Consider the following 25,636-nt stretch of genomic DNA (forward strand, 5'->3'; position numbering starts at 1 on the left):
CAGTTTCCCCTCACATTTAACTTGTAGTTAGTTACCCTACTAGTATGTCACATTTGGTCCACTAGTGAAGGGAAATGTAAGGCAGTAGCACAAGGAAGACGTAGGGGGGGGGGGGGGGGGGGCATTACTAGTAAGCTGGGCCTTAAAGTAATAAACGGCACTAATCGCCGGCATAACATTCAAAACAAGGTCATTCTAATAGTGAGCAAAATGGTTTTACTAATTCGGGCAATGAGCTTCAAGGGGATTACAAGGATATGGCCTAAATGCACAAAAGGCCTTCCATACACACACACACACCTGTTGGACCACACCTGTGCGTCCCTACCTAGTCTTCCGAGTTACATAAGAGTGAGTTTCAGCGGCATATCAATGCACCCCAGCACGACATTCGTTAAACCAGACTCAAACCGTGTCAACTATTCACGACGTTAAAAGGATTAAAATACAATCGATGTAGTGTAATCACAAATAAGTGTCAAGCATTCCTACATTAACCTGGTGATTGTATGGTTATTAATCTTATTTAATTAAACATGTACGACTCAAATCAGGATATAAAGATAAATTAATTGATTTAGTAGCTAACCAGTTCTGACCTCCACCAACTAACCGAAGAAGTCATAGGTTGCAGTTGCAGGTTAGTTGTTTATCGGGCTCCCAAAATACAATTGTAAAGCGTCTCTACAAGGGCAGCGCACTCCCCCCTAATTTATGTGATAAAACTTTGCCTCGTCTCACCTGGAAAAGACGGAAATTTCTCGGTTTTCCGCCGGTATTTTGTCGGGTCTTCAGCCGGCCATGAGCGACTTCACGCGGCTTGTGCTGGGCTGCTGCTGTTGTGCGCTAGCCCATCCCCCATCGTCTCAACCCGGCTGGCAGTCCGATCAAACTTGCTCGCTTGGCCTATTTCTTTTCTTCTTCCACGACTTTTTATTCAAAAGTTGCCCTTCTTCAGTCTTTGTCTTATTCCTCTTCTCGCAGTGTGTCTGGTATGCGTGTTTACAGGGGGAGCCAGTCGGCGCTGAGAGCCGGGAAAGGGGCGGCCAAATGCGGTTTGTTTGCCGCCTTACACGAGGCTAACCCGGCTCCATGCTATCCGTGGCACCGCCCCCTCTTGCACTCAATATCCGTCCGCGGGAGCACGGCGCGCATCACAGGAGTCGCGCACACTTCCGCGGCCAAGCCAGCCAGGGCTACACTTGACGGAAACGATTAGGCTGCACTAGTCGAACTATATGTGTCGTACCGTACTTGCAACGCTTTTTTTTCCCCACGACTAGTACGCAATTAAAATTGAATAAGTAAACTATTGCGAAGAACTCATAATTCTACTAGGGCCAAATAGTGGTTTTATGTCGTCCGCAAGTAGCCTACTTTTCAAGGATATCAAATAAATGCTGCCTGAATATTCCGTCATATCCAACGTAAAGTCCCTGCACAGGACTAGTATGTATATCATCTTTGTTAAGTGAGGCAAAACTGTGCACTAGTTGCACAGTATAGTAAAGTTTAATCACATACTAGTAGACTGAAAGTGGCCCCTGTAGGGTCAAAATATTAGTAGCATGCCCAAGCAGCCTTTCTACTGGTGTTGTTGTGATACTTGTGAGAAGTTTACATACTAAGACTGCATTGGGGAAGCTTTGGCTGCCATCCAGAAGGTCATATGATGTTGTGTATCTCACATTGAAAAGTAGTGAACAACATGAAAATCAAATGTATAGATGTTGATACTACAGTTTAAAGTCCCCTAGATGTATGTGGATAAAGCCACAGTGAATATGTGACAAAATGAACATGAGCACATCATCATTTTATAGGTTTTTACATTTTGTGACATTTTTATTTAATGGTGTGCTATGTGATTAAAAAAATTAATAATAATGCATCTTGAGTCAAAGTTTGGGAAACTGCACAATGTTATTGGCGCTGTTTTATGACAATGTGAATAGCTTTCGTTTACGTGATGAGGTAATTTGTCACTTGGCAGACTTTGTGGCACACAGAGGCCGCTATACAATTGCAATATTACGTGTATCCACCCATCCATTTTCTGATGTTGTATGTCTGTGCATTCCAGTGATGGAAACAAGAATCTGAGGCTCACCTTCCGGCCTGTACTGAGCAATGATGGTCACGGTCTGTCCAGCTCTCTTTAGGGCGGCCGCCGCCTGCTCGTGTGTTGCGTTTCTTAGATTCACTCCATTCACCTGCGACCAAAACAAAGACTTTCATTGATCATTTCAATTCGGGAGGATTGCGTTGTGATTAAGAAAGTTCTAAAAGACAAGTTGCAGAGGGGAGGTGATTTAAGATCAAAGTTAAAGCAAATAAATGATATACAGCCTGGATATCAAAGTAGGTTATTTTACATTCGGTGGTGGTGCTAAGTACGATGATCAATTTTAACTTTGAATGTACACTACCGTGAGTACTCGGATGTGAAATAAAAATCAGATCATTTTTTTGTTCAATTAAAAAAAAGCATGAAACAGACTACCCTCAAAATATTTTCTGTCACTATTTATCTTTTAAGCAAAAATGTTTAACTTTATATTGTATTTTATAAAACTACTCAGTGATGACACAATGAAATAGAATGTCAGGAATTAAACAGTTCTTATGTTTTGCTGCAGTTAAATGGACATTGTGCTGTCCTTTTTGGTGAGTGTGATGTGGCCACATGGGGGCAGTAGAATGCATGTTTGTTAAGCTAAATGGACTTATACAATACAGAACTTCTTCAGAGCATCTCACATTTTGCTCACAAATCAAAACTAGTGTCTGGAAAATTTCACGCAGCGGGTGACTAAGAGTCCATTGTATTATTTAGGTAGAGTGTGAGTTGTTCTTTCCGTGACAGGGACAAAAAGAAAAAAATCCATGAGGATGTACTGACAGACAGAATGCGGTCGCCTCTCCTCAGCTCGCCGCTCAGGTCAGCCGGTCCTCCGGCTAGGATGAAGGAGACGAAGATGCCCTCGCCGTCCTCCCCGCCCACAATATTGAAGCCCAGGCCAGTGGAGCCCTTGTGGAGCAACACCTTTCTCGGCTCCCTGACCAGACAAAAACGAGAAGAGCCACAGTGACAGCCTGATAAGATAAGAAGTCAAAAATGAAAGGAAAGGAAAATAAAAAAATAGTGAACAGTCTCCTGGGCAGCCATCCATTAAAGTACATTACAAAATATAACACGTAAAACACGTTGCACTTAATTGCAAGTTCTTTGTTGTTCGGACACTAGCGTGAACGCCCGCTGTGGTGTGGTTCATCTTTTGTACCCTTGTTGAAGTTATCATATTGTCCAAATGGAGTTGCACACCTTCATTGGAGTACCACACACTGCTCCAACATTCAGTGTAGCACAGTGCAAAAGAAGATGAGAGGAAGAGGCAAAGAAGGTCCCCTACTAATCTGACCACAATGGGGGAAACAGGAGGTTCCATTTTGGAGGTTCCGCTGCAACTTGATGGTGGATAACATTGATCTTTCTTTCTGACATATAGAAACCACACAAGTGTTTCCAGGCATCATTTTTCCCCACTGCCTGGAGTCACACACTCACAGTCATCACCACCCACTCAAATGAACAAAGGCCGACAGAACAACCAGACATCCAGCTCCATAGACCCCCCCCCCCCCGACCCCCCCCGACACACCACCACCACTCAATCGCCGCTTTTTGCATTAAATGCGATGACTCAGTTTTCCAGAAAGGCTTTTGAAACGGTCTCTATTTCAGGGCACTTTGAAGCGCCATTGCTCTCAAACAAACACACACACACTCACAAAAATATTAAGGCGGTCCATGCCACGCTGGCCTTGCACACACATTTAATAAGCAATGAAGACAACGTGCATTCATGCTCCTTTGTATGCATGCACACGCAAAAACACATTCCTTCCACCACAAAAACACTGCATGGTTCCTATTAGTGTTTTTTTTTTTCCCTTGCAGTCGACAGGAACAATTCCATCGCCATCCCAATTGGCCGCGCTCAAAGTTGCCATTACAGCCATTTCCCCTCCTCCCCACTGAGGCAGCATTTCACAATTTTAACATTCAAGGATGGGGAAAGCCTTGATTAAGGCATTCAAAAAGAAAAGTGTGAAAGTTGTGTTTGGAAAGATCAGGTCTGGAAGTCCAATCGCAAACATCCACTGTTTGGTCATTTAAGTTTGTCAACTTGAATACAAGCATTAAAGCCACAGACAAATCTTTTGATGGACAAACGGAAGCGTCACGTTGAATTTGAGAACAATTTTTGCGTAGACAGTACGGATTAGGCGGTGAATCTTGACTTGTCAAGTTTAGGCACCTGGCATTCGAATCGAGTACGTTACAATGTGAGAAAAGATTAGGGAGTTAATGGCAAACACCATTTAAAGCCACACTTGATGATGGACGCATATCCAGAAAGGGTTTTGACATTAAAAACTTTCTCACTCTAATTTTGACACCTCGATACAACTCTTCGTCCAGATATAAAAACAACAAAAAAAACAAAGCAAGAACATCTTGAAACTTCCAAACGTACGTAACTGATGTGACTTCATGGCCATAATCCCGATTCAACACGAGTTACCTTCGGGTTCCAATCTGACAGCCGCTTCTGGTGTAGCATTTTGGAGGCCGTCTCCTCCCCAGCGACACAGAGGACGAGACGTTGACGGTGAACATGGCTAGCGGTAGGTCGCCTTCTTTCGATCTGGCCTTCTTCTCAGAGGCGCGTCACTTTCACAAGTCCCGGCCGTATCTCATGACTGTGTTGTGTGATGGGAACCAGCCCCAAACACTCACTGCCCATCATCATTACCAGAGAGGCTTAACATTTAACCCTAACCCGCATGGAGGGAAGTAACTAAGTAACTAACTTTTTGTTAACTGTGCTTGAACATCCCTTTAAAGTGAAAATAAATGTCTTTGTACATTTGACTCACCACAAACAATCCTGACAAATTTGAATGACTTGAAAAAAAGAATCACCAAGCATTTGAAACAAAGCATTAAGAAATAATGATATAACCATTCTCTCTTTCACAATAAAATATCAATAGATCGACCTGGGAAAATAGATGCTACTTTGTGTAGCATCCTTATGCCAACAAAAAAAACGACATTATAGTCTGCATGGGCTAGAATATGACACGAGGTTATAGCCCAAAGTACACACAGTGGCTGTCGTGCCAAAAAATATAAATAAATAACGAGATAAATAAATAAATTTCCCTTTTTTTGCGCTCCTGTCTTTCTATTCTTCTTAAGTCCAACAAGCTAGCTAACCACAAATCTCAATATTAATGCTAATGCAAACAAAGGGCTCAAGTTCTTATCGTGGTGGCGTGGCACTTCAAACCAAGTGATGCACTTGCACTCCATATTAGCCCCGCCCCCCACAGCCACAAACCAGAAAAATGGAACTAGTGAAAAGAAAGGTTTAATGCTATATAACTCCACAAGTGAGTACGGCATCAAACACAATCTTTTGCACATTCTCAGCAATTATGAGCACAGCGTAAACAAATTCATTTTACTTGCGTATTTAACAGGACAAACTCGTTGCAAGCGGAGTTTCATCGGACCAATACCGAGTCCTCCTCTGTTTTGCCATGTCAACATTCCAATGTGTCAACCTCTTGAGACACAGTCGTTAGGAAGATTCCCAGAAGCCCTTTTGCTAAATGTAAACACCGCTCACTAGTTTTAAGGCCTTTAATGTGATACTTCTACACTCTTTGGTGAACTAGATATGATGTTTTATAAGTAAAAGACGATATGTGGCACCAAACATGTTGTTACAAACGAGGAACACCGCGCAGACAAAACTGTGCACTACGTAGTTGACGACGACGTGCTATGCCGTAAGAAGCATTAGCGCCATTTTGAAATTCTACCAGTTAGCATCTAATGTTTCTCTAGTGGAACTTGTAGCACACTGATTTACAACTTAGGCACTTTTTTTTTTCCATGCCCAATTAGTTATCAACATGGACCTAACAAGTATGCCAAAGTTAGCAAGAGCGACCAGTACGAGTACCTGGACTGTAGTAAGCAGCACATCACAAATATTAAATAAATGCACAAAATGGCTTTTGATAGCACAACTAGTAGTGAGGCACTACCAACTAAAAATCAGTAGAATTTTTTTATGTCATTAGTACCGGTAGTGCAACTGTTAAGCGCCAACCCAAACTTTGAGAACTTTGTAATACTATGCTAACACCTAAGCTGGATATCAAAATATCAAACAAATCATCAAAAGGCTTGATGTGTACGTATGTCAGTAGCGTGCCATTTTCTTGTTCTCGTTTTGCATTTGACTCATTTACATTTCGGGCTTCTCGCTGTGACTAAGAATAACGCGTGATGTCTGATTAACACCTCAGCCGAAGACTCTGCTTAATTTGCTGTGATTGCTTTCATTTCGGCGCCTCGTTTTCCACCTTTGCGTCTCTTAAAAGTATGGCAAGCGAAAGGTCAAAGTGTTCCTCGTTATCCATGCATGAATTTGTCGAGTCAAAGCTTTTTGCGTTTGCGAGGATGCGAGGTGCATAAAGTTGCTGATTAGCTCTCCCGCTGCTGCAATCTGAGTGCTTCTTGTGTTTTCGAGTCTGACCAAACATGCTAAATAATAAAACTGAGGACAGGCCGCCGGTCTTACTGGTTCCATTGGATTTGTACAAGAATGGCAGAAAGGAGTTTTTTCATCCTAATATTTTACTGTAATTCTAACTTTATGATTGTGTTGGTGTAGGTTAGTTCCCAATCAATGTTATGCTATGTTGAATATGCTATGCTATTTCTTTAGAGAACCTAGTTTCCATTATTTCTTTAAAACAGTCACCTCGGCCCTGTTCATTTTATATGGCGTGGGCGACAACAACGTTGGAGTATGTTAGGATGGGCAGAAGGCCGCTATAGCGTCTCAGTCGTCACAATCAACCTGCTCCACTTGCGCACTTACTATAGCAGGCATCTAAAATTAGCCTCCTTGTGCTGAGAGTCGCAGCGGTGGGTATGTACCGAGATGTCTGCTATCCCGGATGGAGGCCGTTGCTCATCTGCTGCACGTACCACAATGTTCAGGCTACAAAGGTGCTAATTTTTCCGGTTGATCGTGACGTTGGATTTACATTGCGGCTCTCGGTACTCGAGGCTATATGAAATGCACCGGTGACTGTGACGCCATCCCAGGAAGGTAGCAGCAAAGCACTGTTTTTGTCCAAATGAAGCTCTTTAACTCACTTCATTCGAGTTGCTTTGCATTAAGAGGCCACAAGATGGCAGCAAAGAACTACATGTCTCTAAGCAAAGGTCTCAACTCACGTCAACAGAGTTGCTTGGCATTAAGATGCAAAAAGAAGGAGCCAAAGCAATAATTGTGAACACAAAACTGTTGTGCTAGCTGACAACTGTTTGCTTGCTACTAGTGACATTACAAAATTTGACAACACATGGACTTAATCTGGATATCACGGATATGGACTAACTGCTCAGACGGCTCAGCCTATTTTGATTTTTTTTTGACTGCTCAAACGTTTTTCCATGCTGCCCTACATATTTTGACACAATTTAATAAAAGCTGCGGTTCAGAGTTCACACACGGACACACAAGCACATGCACACACAGACATACAAAAACATCAGGGTTTACAAAGAGATGAAAATGACTCAATGAATTAATGTTTGCCCATCTGCTAATGTCACACGCAGGTAGACACTACTGCAGATATAATGTACAACGCAGTTGAATATTACCGACCCCCCCCTCCCCCCCTTTCAGGAGGAAACTTGGCCCGAGACAGAGGCTTTAGGTTTATCAACGCCTCCTGACAGATGGAACGGAGCAGCTTGTGGGAGTGCGAAAGCCCTTTCGGCTCCACTCCTCCCGCAGAGATGTGCTTGCCAAAAGCGGGTACGGCTCACTTTTATGTAAAAAAAAAAATGAAATAGCGGACAAAAGGGCAGAAGGTGCTGCTTTTGGAGTGTCTGTTTCATCGTCGTGTAGTGAAACCTTTCAAGTCGAAACCCCCCTGAAGTGGCACAATCGTTACGCATCATTTCGATGATGTCATTCGGCGGAGCTTAACTCTACGTGTGCTTTTGCTAAACGGCACTAAACCTGGTTTACGAGCGGTGTCGTGGGAGAACGCTGCCGCTTTCGCCAACGTGTGACGTCATAGTGAAAAGGTCTAGTTTTGAGGAGAGGAGGGTTAGCTGAGCAAGGCGTGACAGACTAGGTTAGTACCTGCCAGAGAGGGGGAGTGGAGCTTGGCACAAGGGTGCAGGGGAAGGACAGAAGCCTCTGAAGAGAGCCTGGGGACCTTTGCCCTCCCCAGGCTTGTGGATGACACTGTAAATTGGCTCAGCCCGGCTGTGGGGGTACAGGAATCACAGTGAACGGGACAAAGTGTAGGACAGGAAGAAAAGCACGCATACCAGAGGTGGGAGCAAGTCACGCATGTGTCAATGTCTCAGGTCTTCACTCAGTTGCAATTCTGGAGAAATTGGACTTAACTAGACATACCAGTTTTACACCGTTACAATTACATAAAATTAGGCTATGGATGATTAATCCTGTGCAGGTTTACCTTTGTCAACAACGGTTTATTTAGAAATTAATTGTGGCTGAATTTGCCTTAGTTCACATTTTACTACAAAAAACAACAACAATACCATTGTTTTGAAGTTATGTTGTTATAATTTGAATTGGTTATTTGATATCTTTGGCTATGTGACAATGAAGATATGCAATCACAAATGAAATCAAATGTGTGAGAGGGGTTCTGGTATTTTTTTCGTGCTACACAAAAAGTAGCAATTCTCTCAACAACCAAACAAATGTCACTAACAATCTTGATTTTCAAATGTCAAACAGGCAACACTTGTCATATAGTTAGAGTCAAGTCCAAATCAAGCGAGTCCCAAGTCCTAAAGTTTAAGTCCGATATAAGTCAAGTCATGTGACTCAAGACCCCCGCCCCCACCTCTGACACATGGCAACAAAAGATGCGACATACAATGTAGACAGTTTGCACAAAAGGACATTACAGGGCCACGGGACAAGACCACCGCAGTAACATACTCCGACGCCTGCATGCACACGCACACACAAACGTACACACGCGCACACACAGGGAGCCTCCCCCCCAGAGCTGTGGGTCAAGATGATTCAAGACCTCGCGGGACACTCCCCAATGATGATGCTATTTTCAATTCTTGGGTTTAGGAGGTCAAAGGCACCACACACTGTCCAGCTTTAACTCAACGTCAACTCCCCGTACTGATCTTAGAAATGCAAATCCACATTTGTTGGGCTTCACCAGGTGACTGAACATGTGTGTCTCGTGTTCACGCCAACCACACGGTGACAAGAACTGGACGACAGTGACCAAAAAGAAAACCCATGCAGGACTGAAACTGGTAACCCTTACATACTGTTTGGCTCAAATTTGGCCCATTTTGACATTTGTCAGCAATTACAATGGCCTCAACGTCACCCTGAAATTTGACGACTTTTCCTCAAGTGTCCCTAAATATATAAAAACAAAAAAAGAATCTCAATGCAATTCTTTTGTTTCGTTACAAAATGTTTGTACGCTTTCTTCATGTGACTTGACTTTCACCAGTGTGTTGAATCTACGACACGGGTGAGAGTAATGTTGGACCTGTACATAGATATATATGAGGACTTTTTATGTGACAGTGGGAGCTTAAAAAAGTCCCAAGAAGTGTCTGTGTTCTGACCACATTTGACCTGTTGGTCTTGGAAGAGTCATGGTGGGATTCTTGAAACAGTATAACGGCGTAAAACTGATTATACACACTAAAAAAAAGGGAGGGAAGTCACACAAAAGGTCAAAAGGTGCATTGACACGGGTGCGAGATCTACACCTTTACCTTTTCTCACAAACATGGATTAGGAACAGCCATTCATTTATCAGTGATACTATATGTTCGTACAAAGACGATTATGATGAAAATCGTTTTTACCTGCGTCAAAATTAATCAAAACATGCAACTCGCACGGAAAAGGAACAGTATGTAAGGGCAGAGAAACTGCTTTCAAATATGTGTTGTGACGCATTTGTTCCACAACAGCAAAAAGCAAACCAAAAAATAGAAAACCAAAAAAAAAAAAAGACCTCCAAGCAAGCTGTGTGCTTGAAATCTTTGCAGTTGCAATCACGCGTCTGTGGCGGTTAAGTAATGCAAAGGGAGGCAAGGTAGGAGTCATCCAGCCACAGTCGATGTACTAGTGTGCTCTTCGTCCTCACTTGTAGGACACTTTTAGCCTCCTAGTAGGACAACAGCATGTTTTTAGTGAGGTGAAACTGTGCACTAGTTGACAACCGCACCCCACTAGTATTACTAGTATCATAAAACGCTAAGAGTGAATATTTAGTGCTTCATTAGTAGTACAAGTTGCACATTGGTGTCAACAAGTGCACACGTGTGCTTCATGAGTAACCATATCCAACTAGTAAGTTGGCCAGTAGTAATAAACAACTGTGTGTGTGCGGCAACAGTATCACTATTAGGCCCAACTAGTAGACGTAGGTCACACACTGGTAGCCTCTTGGACCATACTGGCAGCAGCAACATGCCCACTGGTAGTTTGGCCTGACTAGTAACACACCAAGTCATTCTACTAGTGGACTGAATGGTCTTCCTAGCAAAATACAAATAGCGTACTAGCACATGGACCTTAAGCTGGATGCCGGGAATGGAATAAGTGCTTTCCATGGTCAGCGACTTACCTGGTGAAGTCTTCCTCGCCGAGCATGTGCCGGGGGACAGGCGAGTACCTGGACGGGGTGACCTGGGGCGGCGGGTAGGGCGGCTTGGGCTCCATGGCGCCCATGTAGTTGTGGCTCACGTGGTTGTCCACCATGGTGGGGAAGGCTGGAGGGAGGGCCAGGCCAGTAGGGGGAAAGCAAGAATGATTACACCATAGGGGACACAGGAAGTTAGTCAAAAGGAGGAAGACATTTTTTTTTCTTTTTTTAATAGTTGATGCTTTCAATTAGTTTCACTTCATGTTATAATGGAAAACTAAATTTAAAGAGTTATATGTTGTGTATTTATTGAACACAAACCACATCACTGTTTTAATGTTAACACAAAGTGCAATAAAAGGGCGAACAAAGCGAGTATTGATGTAGTAGTAAAGCTTTAAACAACTATTTGAACATGCCCTGGAGCAACAGAGTATATAACAATAGTCACAGGCATTTATTATTCATCATTTACTACACTTTAGTTGTGATTAAATCCACTTTAAATCCTGATCAACTGTGTGACATGGAGGAAAAGGCCCAAAAAACAAATACAGTCGCAAAGTCAGTGTGCTTAGTAAATGGCTCGTCAAAGAAGAGTTTGGAGACGTTTCGCCTTGAGATTGTGGGCCCCCATGCGCAGGTGGGATGTGAGAAACCGGCCACACTCAGTAGGAGGCAGAGAACTAAGCTTGTTGCTGTGGGAAGAATTGCCTGCGTGTGTTTGCCCGTGAGCGCACACGCGCATGTGTGTGTGTGTGCGTGCGTAGTGTGTATAATAGTCACGATGTGGGTGTCTTGGGCGTTTTTGTTCAAGAGAGCAATGAACCAGTGCAAGAAATTCATGCAAGTTCATCACTCCTCAAGATAAAAAGACAGCATTATATTATTAAGAAGTGTCACACCATTGTGTTATGTAATGTGAGATTTATGTAAAGTGTATTTGTAGAGAAGTGGGTCTTTGTTTACGTAGTAACACATTTGGAGATGGTATTTTTTGTCACCACTTGGTTAACATAGTGTTGATACAATCTCATTGAATTGCTCCAAGAAATATAAATAATGTGGTTTTGTTCATTTTCCTATACTTCTATGGTATAACAACAAAAGACTCGTCCACTAGATGGCAGAAGGTCCCATTCTCATAGTATTCTAAAATGACAAATCCTTATACTAAGCGAAATTACACATGCAAACCTCCACCAGGGCTGATAATTCTAATAATTCTGATAATAATAAGATAAATAACACTATTATATTTTACTTTATAAAATAAACATATATTAATGACCAAAATAAATATAATTTCAGAAATGAAACACACAGACATGATTTTGCAGTATAAAACAAACACACGGAGGCAAAGACAGCTCCTTAGTAAACTGCAGTGGTAGCAGAGGATTCTTCACAGAGGATAAATAATATATGCCTGTGAGTATTGTTATATGGTGAAAGGAGCTTTCATTTGTACAGCTCTTTTCTACCTTAGCTACTCAAAGCGCTTTATCGCGGTTTGCTCATGTACCTACTGATGACGCAGCATCATGAGCAACTGGGTTCATTACAGCCTTCATGTTGGGGGATGATTACTTAACCACTGAGTCCAATAATGTCTGTTTCACCACTGTTTGTTGTAAATATCCGTTGCATGAAGGGTTAAAACCCCACAAAGCTATCCATTAGCTCGTCTATGAGGTTTTACATTAAGCTACTTAGAGTTATGTGCTTTGGTTTATTATTAATTTATATATCGTTTTGGTTAATTTTTGCATGCTAGTCAAAGCAAAAAAAATGCCTTCCTTCTATATTGAAAAACTCTTTTTGTCTCTATTTGTTTTTTTCCATTGAAATGTGCACCCCAGACATGAATTAAAACACGCGTGGAAAGAGGAGTTAATAAAAATTCCATTAGACATAATATTAATACTATTACCACCATGAATATTATTACTCCTGTTTCCAAGTATTACATTTTATTTATTTTATAATCAGTATAATAAATTGGTACTGAGTCAATTCTACACAATCAACGATGTGACAATTGATTACTTTCGTGACTATCCCTAATATATGAATGAAGACGACGAAGTAAATACGTACTGCTGGAATAGTCGGGCGGGGCGTACATGTCATTAAGGTGCACGGGTCCTGGCTTGGCCACCTTGAGGTAAACCATATCGGACGTGTTTTTCAGTGCGGCCACCGCCTCTTCGTGACGCACGTCCTGAAGCACGATGTTGTTCACCTGGAACAGAAAACAAGCCGTAAGAAACCTCCAGTCGGGGTACACGCGTATTTTAAAATTGCATCACCCGCGACTAAAAACTCGTAAAAAGCCTTTTCCCGTGTCGCACCAGCCAACGCGATCACAGCTCCAAGTGAGATTCGGGCATATTGCAATTGTGTGAGAGAAGCTCAAGGTTGGCTGTGTTGGTGTGTGCATGTTGAGAGGAAATATGGGAAATATATAAGACACGTGAGGAGGGTCTTACAGCAAGCAGGCGATCTCCCGTCTGCAGCCGTCCATCTTTTTGGGCGGCTCCCCCTTCGATGATCTTGGTGATGTAGATGCTGTTGTCACCCGGGATGTGCTGATTGCCGATTCCGCCGGCAATACTGAATCCCAGTCCTGGAATGTTGACAAAATAAACATTTATCTTTGGATGGATGGATGGATGGATGGATGGATGGATGGATGGATGGATGGATGGATGGATGGATGGATGGATGGATGGATGGATGGATGGATGGATGGATGGATGGATGGATATGTAACAATAATTTTCTGACATGATTCTTGTTTGAGCTTTCAGAATTAGAAGGGAGAGCAGTAATATACAAATAGTATTGTTTCAAGAACAAAGAAAATATTATGAGAGAACATAATTTAGAGTTTATAAAAGAATAAAGTTGTAATATTAAAAGCAACAAAAAAATGTTTAGAAGCATAACTTGTAGAATCAGAATTGCCTTTTTGTCGTTCTCCATAGTACGTCAAAATTTGAGCCCTGCTCCGTTTGGTGCAAAAAGTAAAATAAAATAAAAGGGCATTCAGTGCACATAAGATCAAATGTGAAAATGTAAAAGGATATAAAAAAAAAAAGAACTAGTATTTAGTACATATCTTTCTTGGAAAAAAAATTAGTTAGAATTGTGTTAAGAATAATAAAAAATAATAAAATCAATGGTAATATTTGGACATCACTATCATGAAAAGAATATAAAAGAATATATATAAGAAATTATATAAAGAAAAAATAAGCAATGAGCCAATATATAAGTTAATATTGGTTGGACTGTAGTTTTATTTGGCCAAAGGTGGCCACAGTAAAGCCAAAAGATACAATGTGATGCACAAAAATATATTATAACATGGTCAGCCTTGAGAAGCTTTTTGACATTTGCATTCCCACAGTTAAAGTGGTTGTGTGTGCATTACCTTTGGGCCCTTTGAGCAGGTTGACCTCGAGGATGGTCTCAGGTGGGGCCTGCCTCCGCCTCACCAGCAGACGCACCACCGGCCCCGCCTCCTTCAAGGCCTCCACCGCCCGGCTGTGGACCACCTCCGACACGTCTACGTCGTTCACGCGTAGTACGCAGTCGTTAACCCTGCGGATGGGTACGAGAAAGCCTTACGTCGTCTCATCGCTACAAATGCTGCAGCCAATTTCAGTGATGCACTGGATATCACGAAATAGTAGTAATGTTACGATAACAAAGTTGCAATTTGACAATATATATCATTTCCTGATCAGAAAAATCGGTGTTACCCGAGTCTCCCGTCCATGGCTGCCGCTCCTCCCGGAATAATCTTGGTGATGAAGATCCCCGGATCGTCAGGAATGTGCGGATTATCGATGCCTCCAGCAATGCTGAAGCCCAGGCCCGAATTCCCCTGAAAGAAAAAAAAAAGGGAGACTAATGTTGCAAATATTTCCAGCAACAAAAACTACAAATACCAAAATAATCATTTTAGAAGAACTTGTCATTTTTTAACAAAACCACATGAAACTGCTTATAGTAGCTTCAAAAATTCCATCGTTCAATGACTGCTGCATTGATGTAGCGCAAAACCAAGTGGCCATATAGCACTAACTTACCCTTTCCAAGATGATCTCCTCATACTTGTACATGCCATCGCTGCCGTTCACCTGTGACACAAGAAAAGACAAAAAGCTCCTTAGCAAAGCTGGCTTGTATTATACATGGGAAATTCTTTTGTAATTCTCACTGACAGCACAAAAAAAATAAACAGTTTTATCACAGGACAAAGAGGATAAAGAATATATGCCTGCTAATGTTGCATTGTCTTGTTGTATTGGCTGTTCAAATATCCCTACCCGCAATAATCATAACGACAACAAAACCGATGCGGGTTTTGTGAGCCTAGCTGTGGCGTTTTGCATTGTGTGTTAGCTTGAAGCTCGTAGACTTTTTATGGTTGTTAGTGACATTCTCTTGGTTTCATGTATTGCTTGTCTGTTTTTTTTTGTCTTGTTACTTCTTGTATGGCTCAGACTTTAAGCAAAACAAAATCACCCGAACTCGAAAGTTGAGTCACTCGTATCTCAAAGCAGCACTGCACACCAAAACGCTTCAGCAAAAATTCTCACATTTTTAACACGTGCAGTTTATGCTCAAATAAAATCGGATTTTGAGTTTATTCTGCGTCTCGACCGTGACACTAAATCTGCAATGCCCTAGCAAAAACAAAAGGCTGGGTTAAAGGTCAAATGTATAATGGATGTGGATGTTCACATGGCAAACGTCTACACACACACACAAACGTGGAAACGGACTATGTGTGTGAGAGAGAGAGAGAGAGAGAGAGAGAGAGAAGGGAGGAAGAGAGAGGGAGGAGATACTTACATAAGAGCCTGCATCAAGTGAGTCTGCGTTGACAATGATGGGGGGAGGGTTGGCCTGTGAATATGAAGAGATACACATTATCTCAGCAGATGACGGCGGCTGCACACCGGACGCCATGCGCACGTACACACATGAGAAGGTGCGGGAAGGTGCGAAAGGCTGAAAATGACCACAGGGGCCCGGAGACCACCAACAAACACAAAAGAAAGCGCACACACTCACACATTTAAATATGGGGCAAACATTTGTGCACTTTATACGATTACTATGAACAAAGAAAAGAAAAAATGAGATTTTTTTGATTGATTAAATAATTTTGAATTATAAATTTGATTTATTCTAAAAACGTTTTAGCAAAGCAAAAAAAATGGGAACGTGACTCAATCTGTTAATTTATTGTGAATAATTATATTCAGAGATTGTGGGTTCGATTCTGGCGCTGCCCCTCCCTGTGTGTTCTCCCTGTGACTGTGTGGGTTTTCTCCAGGTACTCACTCCTGTTTCCTCCCACATCCCAAAAACATGCATGGTAGGCCGATTAAGCACTCCAAATTGCCCGTAGGTGTGAGTGCGAGTGCGGATGGTTGTTTGTCTCTGTGTGCCCGGCAATTGGCCGGCAACTGGTTCAGGGTGTCCCCCTGAACATTTTACTGTACATTTGACATGTTTTCAAATTCTGATTCCATCTGATTCCAAATAAAGCAACATTATGGAGTGCAAATGATGATGATAATGATGATGATTTTTCAACAAGCTTACTTTCAGCTGAATCATAATATGATATGATACGATATGATATGATATATGATGATTAGATAATTTTTTCCTAACAGAATAACTAAAAATAACAACTTCATCATACTGCACATTGTATGAAAAGCAAATAAATATACACCCATGTAGTCTCTATTTTCAACTGTGCTATGAGTAGCAGTCAAAAGTCTGGAGTGATATATAATAAATCTTTGACCAGTGTGCGTGTTTAGAGTATAGAAAATAACCGCATCCAGTGTTAAAGATGAAAGATGTCATTTATAGCTGAAGGTCAATACAATTGTATGCTAAACAAAGAAGAGCTCAGAGGAAAGTCTTGCTTCTCTGGATACTGTTTCTGAGAAAGAACTACTAGACACAAATTGCATGTTTGTTGTCTCAAAACAAAACGAACAAAAAAAAAAAGTGGTACCAAGTGCATCATGGGATTTAGAGTCAAGAAATAACGTGGGAATCAGTAAATCCAGACACCAAAATCAAGATATCAGTAAGATAAAACAGCCGTCTGACATAAAAAAAACACAAGATAATCTCAGCACAAATAATCTCAACATGCGTTTGTTTAACATTGAGCAAACAAATCAAGTACCTAGGATTAGACCGGATTAGTAACCCCCCCCCCCCCCCCCCCCCTCGCCAGTTCTCAGAATGGTCATCCACATTTATCTGTCGGCCGCCCTGAGGAAGAAGAATACGCTCAATTTGAAAGCATGTGAGTAGAGTAGTATCAAATCTTAGAACACATTTTTGGCTGTCTGTGCTCCAGTAAGGCCATCGAGGACCAAATAGCAATTTACGGCATCTGGATAATCCTTTGATGGGAAGTAGGCTAAGGATTAGAGGTCAAGTCAGCGGCATTTCACAGATTGATGCCAATCCAGGTTGCACATGCGCCAGGCTGCACACACGCTGGAGGCATTGATCTAAAAGCCTACATCAGAAATCAATCTATTTTTTTCTAGATTATTGCCAAGTAAATTGTAAACTTAATCCTCTAACACTGACTGCAACTGTAATGTGGACTGAAAAGAAAAGAAAGAATGTCTGCTTGCTAGCAAATCATGGTAACATGCAAAGGAGCTAAGCGGGTAATTCTAAAATTTCAAACAAATTTACGATATTGCTGGGGTGTTAAATGGTTGAAAAAAAACTTTGAATAAACAAAATATAAAAAACCCAATGGTAGTCCACATGCAAGCCTCATAAGAACACAGAAATACACAACGATACATAAATAATAGAAGGAGTCAACTTTACGTAGCGTTAACCTGGTGTATACGTGGCAAATGTGTGGTTCACTCTGGAGACGGTGACGCCACCCACAGAAGCAAATGCAGGGCACAGGCTTCATCCCAATTGTTAAATAATCAATGGGTTGCCATGGCAACCACTGCCTGAACACAGCATTGGCCAGCAGGCCTACTTTGCAGCATCCCCCTGCTGCACCTCGCTGCTCGCGGCACTTTTTATTTTTTTGCCTTCCTGCGTTTCCTCTTCATATACATGCTCCAACCCAAAAGCTTTATTTGACAAAATCTTCATTCCTATACAGACAGTCATTATTTTTCATCATACAAATTTTACTTGACAACATTCCCAAATCGATGCAGAAATGTTAATCAATGTACATATTCCATATTCATATTACATATTCCTCAAATGAATAAAATAATTATTTCAAAAACATCCAACTTGAAATTGTTCAACTCTTTCGGAGCGCATTCACGCCAAACTTTTCATTAGTCCTCATTACTAAACTATTAAGCATTTCACACACAAACCCAAACGATATCATTCTATGTAGAAATTATATATTGACATTTTAACACCAGTGACTTTTTCTGACCCCCCCCCCATCGGTTTCTCAGTAAAGTCAAATGTACAGTATTTAGAAGGCCTTAAATCTCAAAAGAGTCATTTCTGATCACAGGGTCACAAATATTAACGGCATCACAGTTGCCAGGTCTTAGTCACAACCAGTTTTCTGAAGCTGAGCTGTGATTAGATGTGACATGAGACCTGGCAACTGTGATGTCATTTTCAGTCGACAGCAAGTGACGAAATGCTTGCCCCCTAAAATGGATAAAAACAGGTGGATTTTGCTGCTTAACTCATATTCCGCAAAGGCAATATCAATCACAATGCTGTGCTTAGACTAGTGGGGGCACATATAACACTGTAAAGAGCATTTTTGGGTTGACTTCCTCTATGCAACCAAATCCTAAACTAAACCATACAATAACAACCGCTAATCCAAAACTAACATGTAACACAGTAACGGTAAACCTTAAAACGATTGCTACTTTATAACACACAGAGCAGCAGCACATAAAACCAAAAGACCAAATATTTAAACAACAAAAACTAAACCACATAATAGCAAAAGTCTGCTAGCACATTGCAGCTTGTATTGTGAAAGGCCATAGACCGGCTACATGACATTAGCTAAGACGCTACAATAATTATTAACCTTAAAGTAAGCGCTACTTTAAACTCAAACGGAGCATACAATCGTACTCACGGACATATATACTGTATAATCTCTCTGCTTTGCGGGAAAACAATTATTACTCTTTCTTTTTTATATAATGGTATGCCATGAGACTTTTTCCTACAGTAAAATACAATATGCACCTTGGCTCAATAAAGCTTGGGAAACACTGATATATGAGGATATGTAGACAGCGTTGCTTGCTCACTTGGCTGTCATTGGCCCGCCGCACGCCACGCTGCAGTCCAATCAATAGCGACTTAATTACCATGCGGCCGACATCTCATTTACGGCGCGGAGGGGTCGTGCGGCTCAGGGGGGGGGGGATGCGGCGGCGAAGGCCTTGCGATAGGATGGGTGCGTCGGTTGTCAAGAACAAAAGGCGCACTAATGAGATGATACTCTGAGAATCTCTTAACCATAAAGGTCACCGGCTTCCTTTCCGTCTCTGCCGCCGCAACACGTGCGCAAATCAGCTATTTATTTATTCCAATAAGCTGAAATTAATTACCACGACCGTAAAACTGCTCCATTAAAGCTCTAAAGTTCTCCGATAGGATGGCCGTGATTGAGCATCGTGACTGTGACTGTCGCCCGCTCATTGACCCCCCCCCCCCCCCACACACACACACGCACAACCCCACAAGGCCCCACCTCGTCTTCCCCAACACAACACACATCGACAAGAGCGTAATTAATTAATAGTCCGTCACAGCTGTTGGCAAGCCGCGCTCATTTTCATGCGGCGTTGCAAACGCACGCTGTGGCTTACTGGATGGCAAATGTCACCTTCAAAGGAAAGAGAAAAGGGAAAGTCGAGAGTCTGCAATGTAGGTCTATGGGTGTCCAAATGTTGAGTAAAAGTTATTATTTCTTTCTTTGTTTATGTGCCCGTGCCAGATACATAGAGACAAGAAAAACTATTAAAATCTCTTCCACTAGATGACGCAAGGTACATGTGACACGCATAGCCGTTCATACTGTACAACAGAATAATCGTGAATTAAAAAGACCCATATTTCTTTATGAGCAAAATGTTGGCAAATTTGTAACTTGTGCAAGAGTTGTATCGACTGACGCAATCCAAAAAGGTTTCATTTTGTCTCGATGCTGTAAGATAACGGCAAACGACCATTTTTGGTCTCTGGAAGGCGAGTTTTTAGTGGAACAACAAAACACAAATCAAAGAATTGTGAATCACAGGGGTCATAGTTGAGTGAGGCAGACATGTTAACCGCTTTTACACCGTATTGTATTTGAACCTAATCCAAAATTTGCGCCCATACAATGCTCTTGATCAGCACATCCGCAGCCAGGACAGTGAGTCACAGAATAAAATTCAGCACATCAACGCGGCGAGACATCGGTGACATCACACCATTCCACCCTCGCCAACATGGGAGGTCAGCGAAGCAGGGTCGCCTCCCTCGCAGCGCTCGACTCCTGTCACATGACTTGAGTGGTCGGTTTCCGGACTTGATGAATGAAAAACACAAGCCTGAACTTGAACAAGACTTGCCTGCATTTTTAGATTTCATTTTCGCAAATGCGGCACTGAGCCGCATCCGATGCGATGAAATGAAGAGCACAAAGAAAGTGGCAAAGAAGGTATGAGGGAGCAGTAAAATTTCAAAAAAAATAGCCAACCATTGGCTTGAGGGATATGATCCGATTTCACTTGGTAAATTCAAATTGGATTATTTTAATGTCTTTGCTCTATCTACGTATGTCAGTGATGTTTTAAGACAACTAAAACAAGTAACAAGTACATTTAAATTGTGTCGCCACCTGCTGATTTTCACACGGCGGAATGTAAGCTACACTAAGAGTTCACAATGAAATGCAGATTTCACACCTAGTACTATATTTGTGAGTAAATTGATTTATTACAATATATATGGGGTAGCTGGCCTTGAGATTTTTGCACTGAAAAATGTGCCTTGACTCAAGAAGCACTGACTTGCGCTATATGTCTACAGTTCTCACCATTTTGAAAAAAGAACTGAAAGTCAAAATATCATCTACAACAACAAAAAAATGTACATGGCACTGGAATAAATAAAAGTCCAAATATCATCAACGTTTCTCGCAAATCAGACCGAGTCGTTCTTCACAGTCAGTCCTTGTGATCAGGCTGATGAGAAGAGATTCCGCTGAGCGCATGCACAGCTTGGATTTGGCTGATTACATAATTGGACATTTTAATGGCGAATATTAATCCGCAACAGCGCATATTGGGTTTTATAAGCGGGCTGATCGGGATCTGCGGGCTCTCAGCTAACAGAGCGGTGACAATGAAGCTCTTGATATCCAAAAGGCCCACTACTGCGCTTCATCGTCTTGTTCGGCATGTACATATCTGCCAGCACATTTGACCACATGGAGAGACCCTGACAACACCTCTCGCAAAACCCATGGGTAATTACTTATCTCATCCATTTATTTCTCTTCATCATGCCTCCATTTTATTTATGCTTTCCTTCCTGCCCTGTCGAGCAGAAGTATAAAAAAGGACTCTGGATGAAGATCAACCGATTGTGCCCTTCTTGATACTCTAAGTGAAAGCAAAAAAGTGCAACCTCTGAAATGTACTCCAGAGTTAGATTTATAAGTCTTGCTTCAAGTAAAAATAAGAAACTCAACAGGACTTGGTAATGTTGTGTCTTGAACGACATGACGCGTCTTAGATAAGAAAGTCGGTATTAATGCGACGGTGAGTGATTCGTTTTATTTTGGAGAGAAAATGTATTTTTGGCATCATTTCCTGCAAAGCTGTCAAACCAACGGAATGCCACAACGAACAATGCAGAAGCCACCCTACGATTATTACATATTTGGCAATGGCAACATGCAAATATTCCCATCATTGTATTCAAATGGGCAAGAGAGTCAAACACAATTGATTGTTCAGGTTGTCGTTTCTCTTCTCAACAGAGCGGGTTCATGTTTAAAATCCAGTCCTAGCTAAGACAACCTAAACGGCCTCGTTGCATTCAGTTCAATGTCCTGAGAAGGACCGCAACTCAAAAGCTCAACAAGTACGCAAGTACCGAATCTCAATTCAGAATGAATGCAAAATTAGGTTCAATTGTCAGTTTGACTAACTGATAGCAAACATTAACTAAGCAACAATAAAGTGAGGAAATGAGGAGAATGGACCATTAAAAAAAAGATCGACGTGATTGCAAGCGCAATGTATCATCTACAATGTGGTTTATGTGCAAATTTTGCTTACTTAATTTTTGCCATGCTTGGCTTTGAAGCTTAAAACTTGATGCCTGGCCACCTATTTCACCACAGTTTAAGAAACAAATATAAATATCAATGCAACTCCATACATATGTGCTTCTGGCCCAGTGAGATGGACATGTCGCGGACAAATTATCCGTCCAAATTGTCAAGCTCGCATTCATCCAAAATCTCTGACAGGCAGCCTGTGACGTCACTGCAGCCTACGTCAGAGGCTTGGAATATTAACACTGCTCACCGGTATGGACATGTACGTACAGAATTGAGCGGATGAAAAGACAATAACCCCGCAGAAGCCATGTTCAGACAGAGAGAGACTATCATGAGCAGTAATCATGCATGCTATTAAACTGGGATTGCTTCTATTGTCCAACCCAAACAACAGAATTGAGGAGGGTTTCCCCCCCCCCCCCCCCCCCCACAGATTTGGTTGACCCAAGACAGCCCTGTTATATCGCGATCTGTCGTTTACGTCACGGATTTTACTTAGCAAGCCTGTTTGTTTTTTTATGGGTCTAAATTATTGTCTAAAATGAATGGATTACCCTGTCTTATAATGTTCTTGCTGTTTTGGAGTACTCTGTGATCATCGACTATTTCTTCACGATGGACAGATGATAAATTATTCAAGTAAAAGAACAGGTAAAAAATATGTACTGATAGACAAAGTACGTCTCCCGACATGCGTAGTAAGAACGCTGAGACGCAGCGTGTTGCTGCGGTCGCCGATTTCTCTCCGAATCCAGACCGAGCATAAAAAATGTAGGAGGGGGACGGGAGGATGGGGGAGATGACACACACGCACACACGAGAGGCCAGACCAAATGGCTGAAGGGCTGCTTGGATAATGCATTAGACAGAGATGGCACTTAAAACAGCAACGCCAAATTGTCCTAGGCTCTTCTGACACTCACACACACACGCACACAGAAAATCGAACCTCCACTCAACCGACACATTTTTTACCCCAAAATAAGTCAATGTTGGTCTCATCCAAGCCAATGTCCTTGAAGCATAATGGCACCGTGCGCATGCACCATTGAATTAAAGATGTATGCATGAGTTCACGACAAATGTTGAAATGTGTGTCATGTACTTTACACTTGCAGCAAGACATGAAAAATGCAGTGGGGAAAACTGCCAACATAAGTTTAGACATTCCCAAGCCGTCCCTGTTTGCTCAGGAATAGCCATAGTCAGTCTTTGTTTTTTTGGGGGAGAGATTGGATGGATGGATGGATGGATGGATGGATGGATGGATGGATGGATGGATGGATGGATGGATGGATGGATGGATGGATGGATGGATGGATATGTAATGACAATTTTCTGACTACATGATTGATGAGGATGGACGGACAGACAGATGGATGGAGTTAGCTAATTTATGTGACGAGGCCCAAAAAGCTCTTTCATCGTCATTTGTCTCTTCAAAGGTGCATGTGACAGGATTAAACATTAGATCCCTTCCATTTACATTTTTAAGGATGTTAAACAGCTAAAGGCTCACTTGCCAAAGCATGAATTCCATTCCACTGTGAAGTCAATTGATTTTGAATAACTGTTCAGAAGGTAAACCCTATACGTGTGTGGTAATAAATAAGATATGGTTCACTTCTTGTTCCACACAGTAGAAACTCCAAGACGTATGACAATTGAAAGATTGAGCTTAGTCAAGGAAGAAAAAAAAAAAAAAACACAGCAAGCTTGTTTGGAATGAACCCAAAGCTGCGATGTTTCTTCTCAATGTTCCGCTTTGACCGACATACGAGCTGATAAAATGGCCGGATGAAAGTAATAACAGCCTGAGCAGCTAGCCACACACCCCCACAAAAATGAAGAGGAGTCAGAAAGCTTCAGGAGCTCTCCACTCGTATCGATTGTGTGGGGGACGTTACCTTGCAGAGGATGCTCGCCTTTGGCTCACTGCAACACAAAGCGTGGCGACTTTTAAGCCAGTTTCAAGACTTAAACATGAATCTGCATCTATTGCCCAATACACAACTCTTTCCTTTAATTAATAGCCACATTACATTTAACTCTGCCCCACAATTCCACCCAAGGTCCCTTGAGTGCAGCTCATATTCCTGCGGCCCTCCATCGCTGATTCGGGTGCCCGCCATGGCGTCATTTTACTGGGCTAGTCGCTACTGCAATCGGCAAAATAAATAAAAAAAAATAATAATCAATCAAACGAACCATATAAAACAAGCAAGCGATTAACAAGTAACAGTGCCCTCCCTTCTATTGTCTGGCAAGGAGGAGGACCACCATAGGATCACACCAAGCATTTATTTTGATATGCTACCAGTGGATTGAGTTGTCCGTGCACTCGTGTGCCTTTTGTCTTCACCAGTAAGACCTTTCAACGCACGAGCAAAACGGCTCCAGTGCAATGTCGTGGCAAAGATGTTCATTTTCACGACCATCTCTCACACACAGGGCCAAATCTACATATAACATGAATGACAATTTAAGATGTTTTCTTTTGTGTCTATTTTTGGATCACTATGGGAAAACTTTAGCCATGGCAGCGCTTGCACTTAAGTGTGAGTCCTTTGGCCACTTTTGCGAATGAGCAAACAGAACGTCGTGGCGTAGTCATGGGACTTCGGACACTTCGGAGGTGCACTGCAGAGGTGCAACGTGGGAGTTAAACGTCACGTAATGGTGGCACCGACCACCTAGTGTATGTCTGGCTCGTTGTTGTACATAGCTACAACGTCAACAGGTGAAATGCTAAGTCATGAAAAATGTCTTCTGAGTTCATGTCCCATGGCTTACACTACTGTAAAATATTTCTACAAGTCAAGTCAACCCGAATGAAATGTATTTACAGCTAGGACAATGTATTAAAATAAATTGACTGAGTCTGTTGTGTCAACAACAAAAATTGGCAGAAACAAAAATGTAGGGCTCAAAACTAAAGTGATCGTTTTTCTTTCAAATACTTTTTTGCGGAACCAATGCTGTGTGTTTCTGCGGGGATGTTTGTTGCACACTTCCTGCCGCAGAATATCAACGGCGAGGGAGGGCAATTCCCCGATCAATCGATGAAATAACCGATAGAATATCCCAAAAATTACTAATGCAGCCCGTCATCACAAAAGAGGCTAAATCAATCACCAACCACTATGAACCACAAAATCCCAGCAAGAGGTTCAATCTTCAAACAATGCAAATCAGGACAGTGTTAAAAAAAAAACAAAAAAAATGACAAGACTAAACTGCACAACTCCACTAAGGTTGACTTTACCAAACTTGCATCTTGCTTGTAAGCTGTACCATCATACTACATTTAAGGTGAAAATAATTGAAATAAATAAATAAAAACTTGCCAGGATCAGCACCAAAACGCAAACAACTAAACATGACAAGCTTGTTTATACTCAAAGGTGGTGGTTATATGGAAGGGCAAATCGCATCAGTGCGGACAAAATCTCATCAGACGGAAGGAAGTACGCGCCAGTG

The 25,636-nt window shown here is 41.9% G+C and overlaps 1 protein-coding gene across 7 annotated transcripts in view; it reads right to left on the minus strand.

The window, feature by feature from the left end:
• Nucleotides 1-25,636, minus strand: part of dlg3 (discs, large homolog 3 (Drosophila)) — a 61,192-nt gene that overhangs the window by 16,017 nt on the left and 19,539 nt on the right. For 4 of the 7 annotated variants that reach the window (XM_085905981.1, XM_085905982.1, XM_085905985.1 and 1 more), the window contains exons 5-13: nt 15,652-15,705; nt 14,883-14,933; nt 14,553-14,677; nt 14,222-14,391; nt 13,275-13,411; nt 12,882-13,027; nt 10,765-10,926; nt 2,903-3,059; nt 2,111-2,213 (exon numbers count right to left, since the gene is read on the minus strand). In XM_085905981.1, the coding sequence (XP_085762107.1) occupies nt 2,111-2,213; nt 2,903-3,059; nt 10,765-10,926; nt 12,882-13,027; nt 13,275-13,411; nt 14,222-14,391; nt 14,553-14,677; nt 14,883-14,933; nt 15,652-15,705 (1,105 nt within the window). The remainder of the gene's footprint in view (nt 1-2,110; nt 2,214-2,902; nt 3,060-10,764; nt 10,927-12,881; nt 13,028-13,274; nt 13,412-14,221; nt 14,392-14,552; nt 14,678-14,882; nt 14,934-15,651; nt 15,706-25,636) is intronic. The other 3 variants (XM_085905984.1, XM_085905987.1, XM_085905988.1) reach the window with 1 other exon arrangement.

This window comes from Syngnathus leptorhynchus, chromosome 2 (genome assembly GCF_054491065.1).
Source record: "Syngnathus leptorhynchus isolate UIUO chromosome 2, UIUO_Slep, whole genome shotgun sequence".
Taxonomy (NCBI): Eukaryota; Metazoa; Chordata; class Actinopteri; order Syngnathiformes; family Syngnathidae; genus Syngnathus; species Syngnathus leptorhynchus.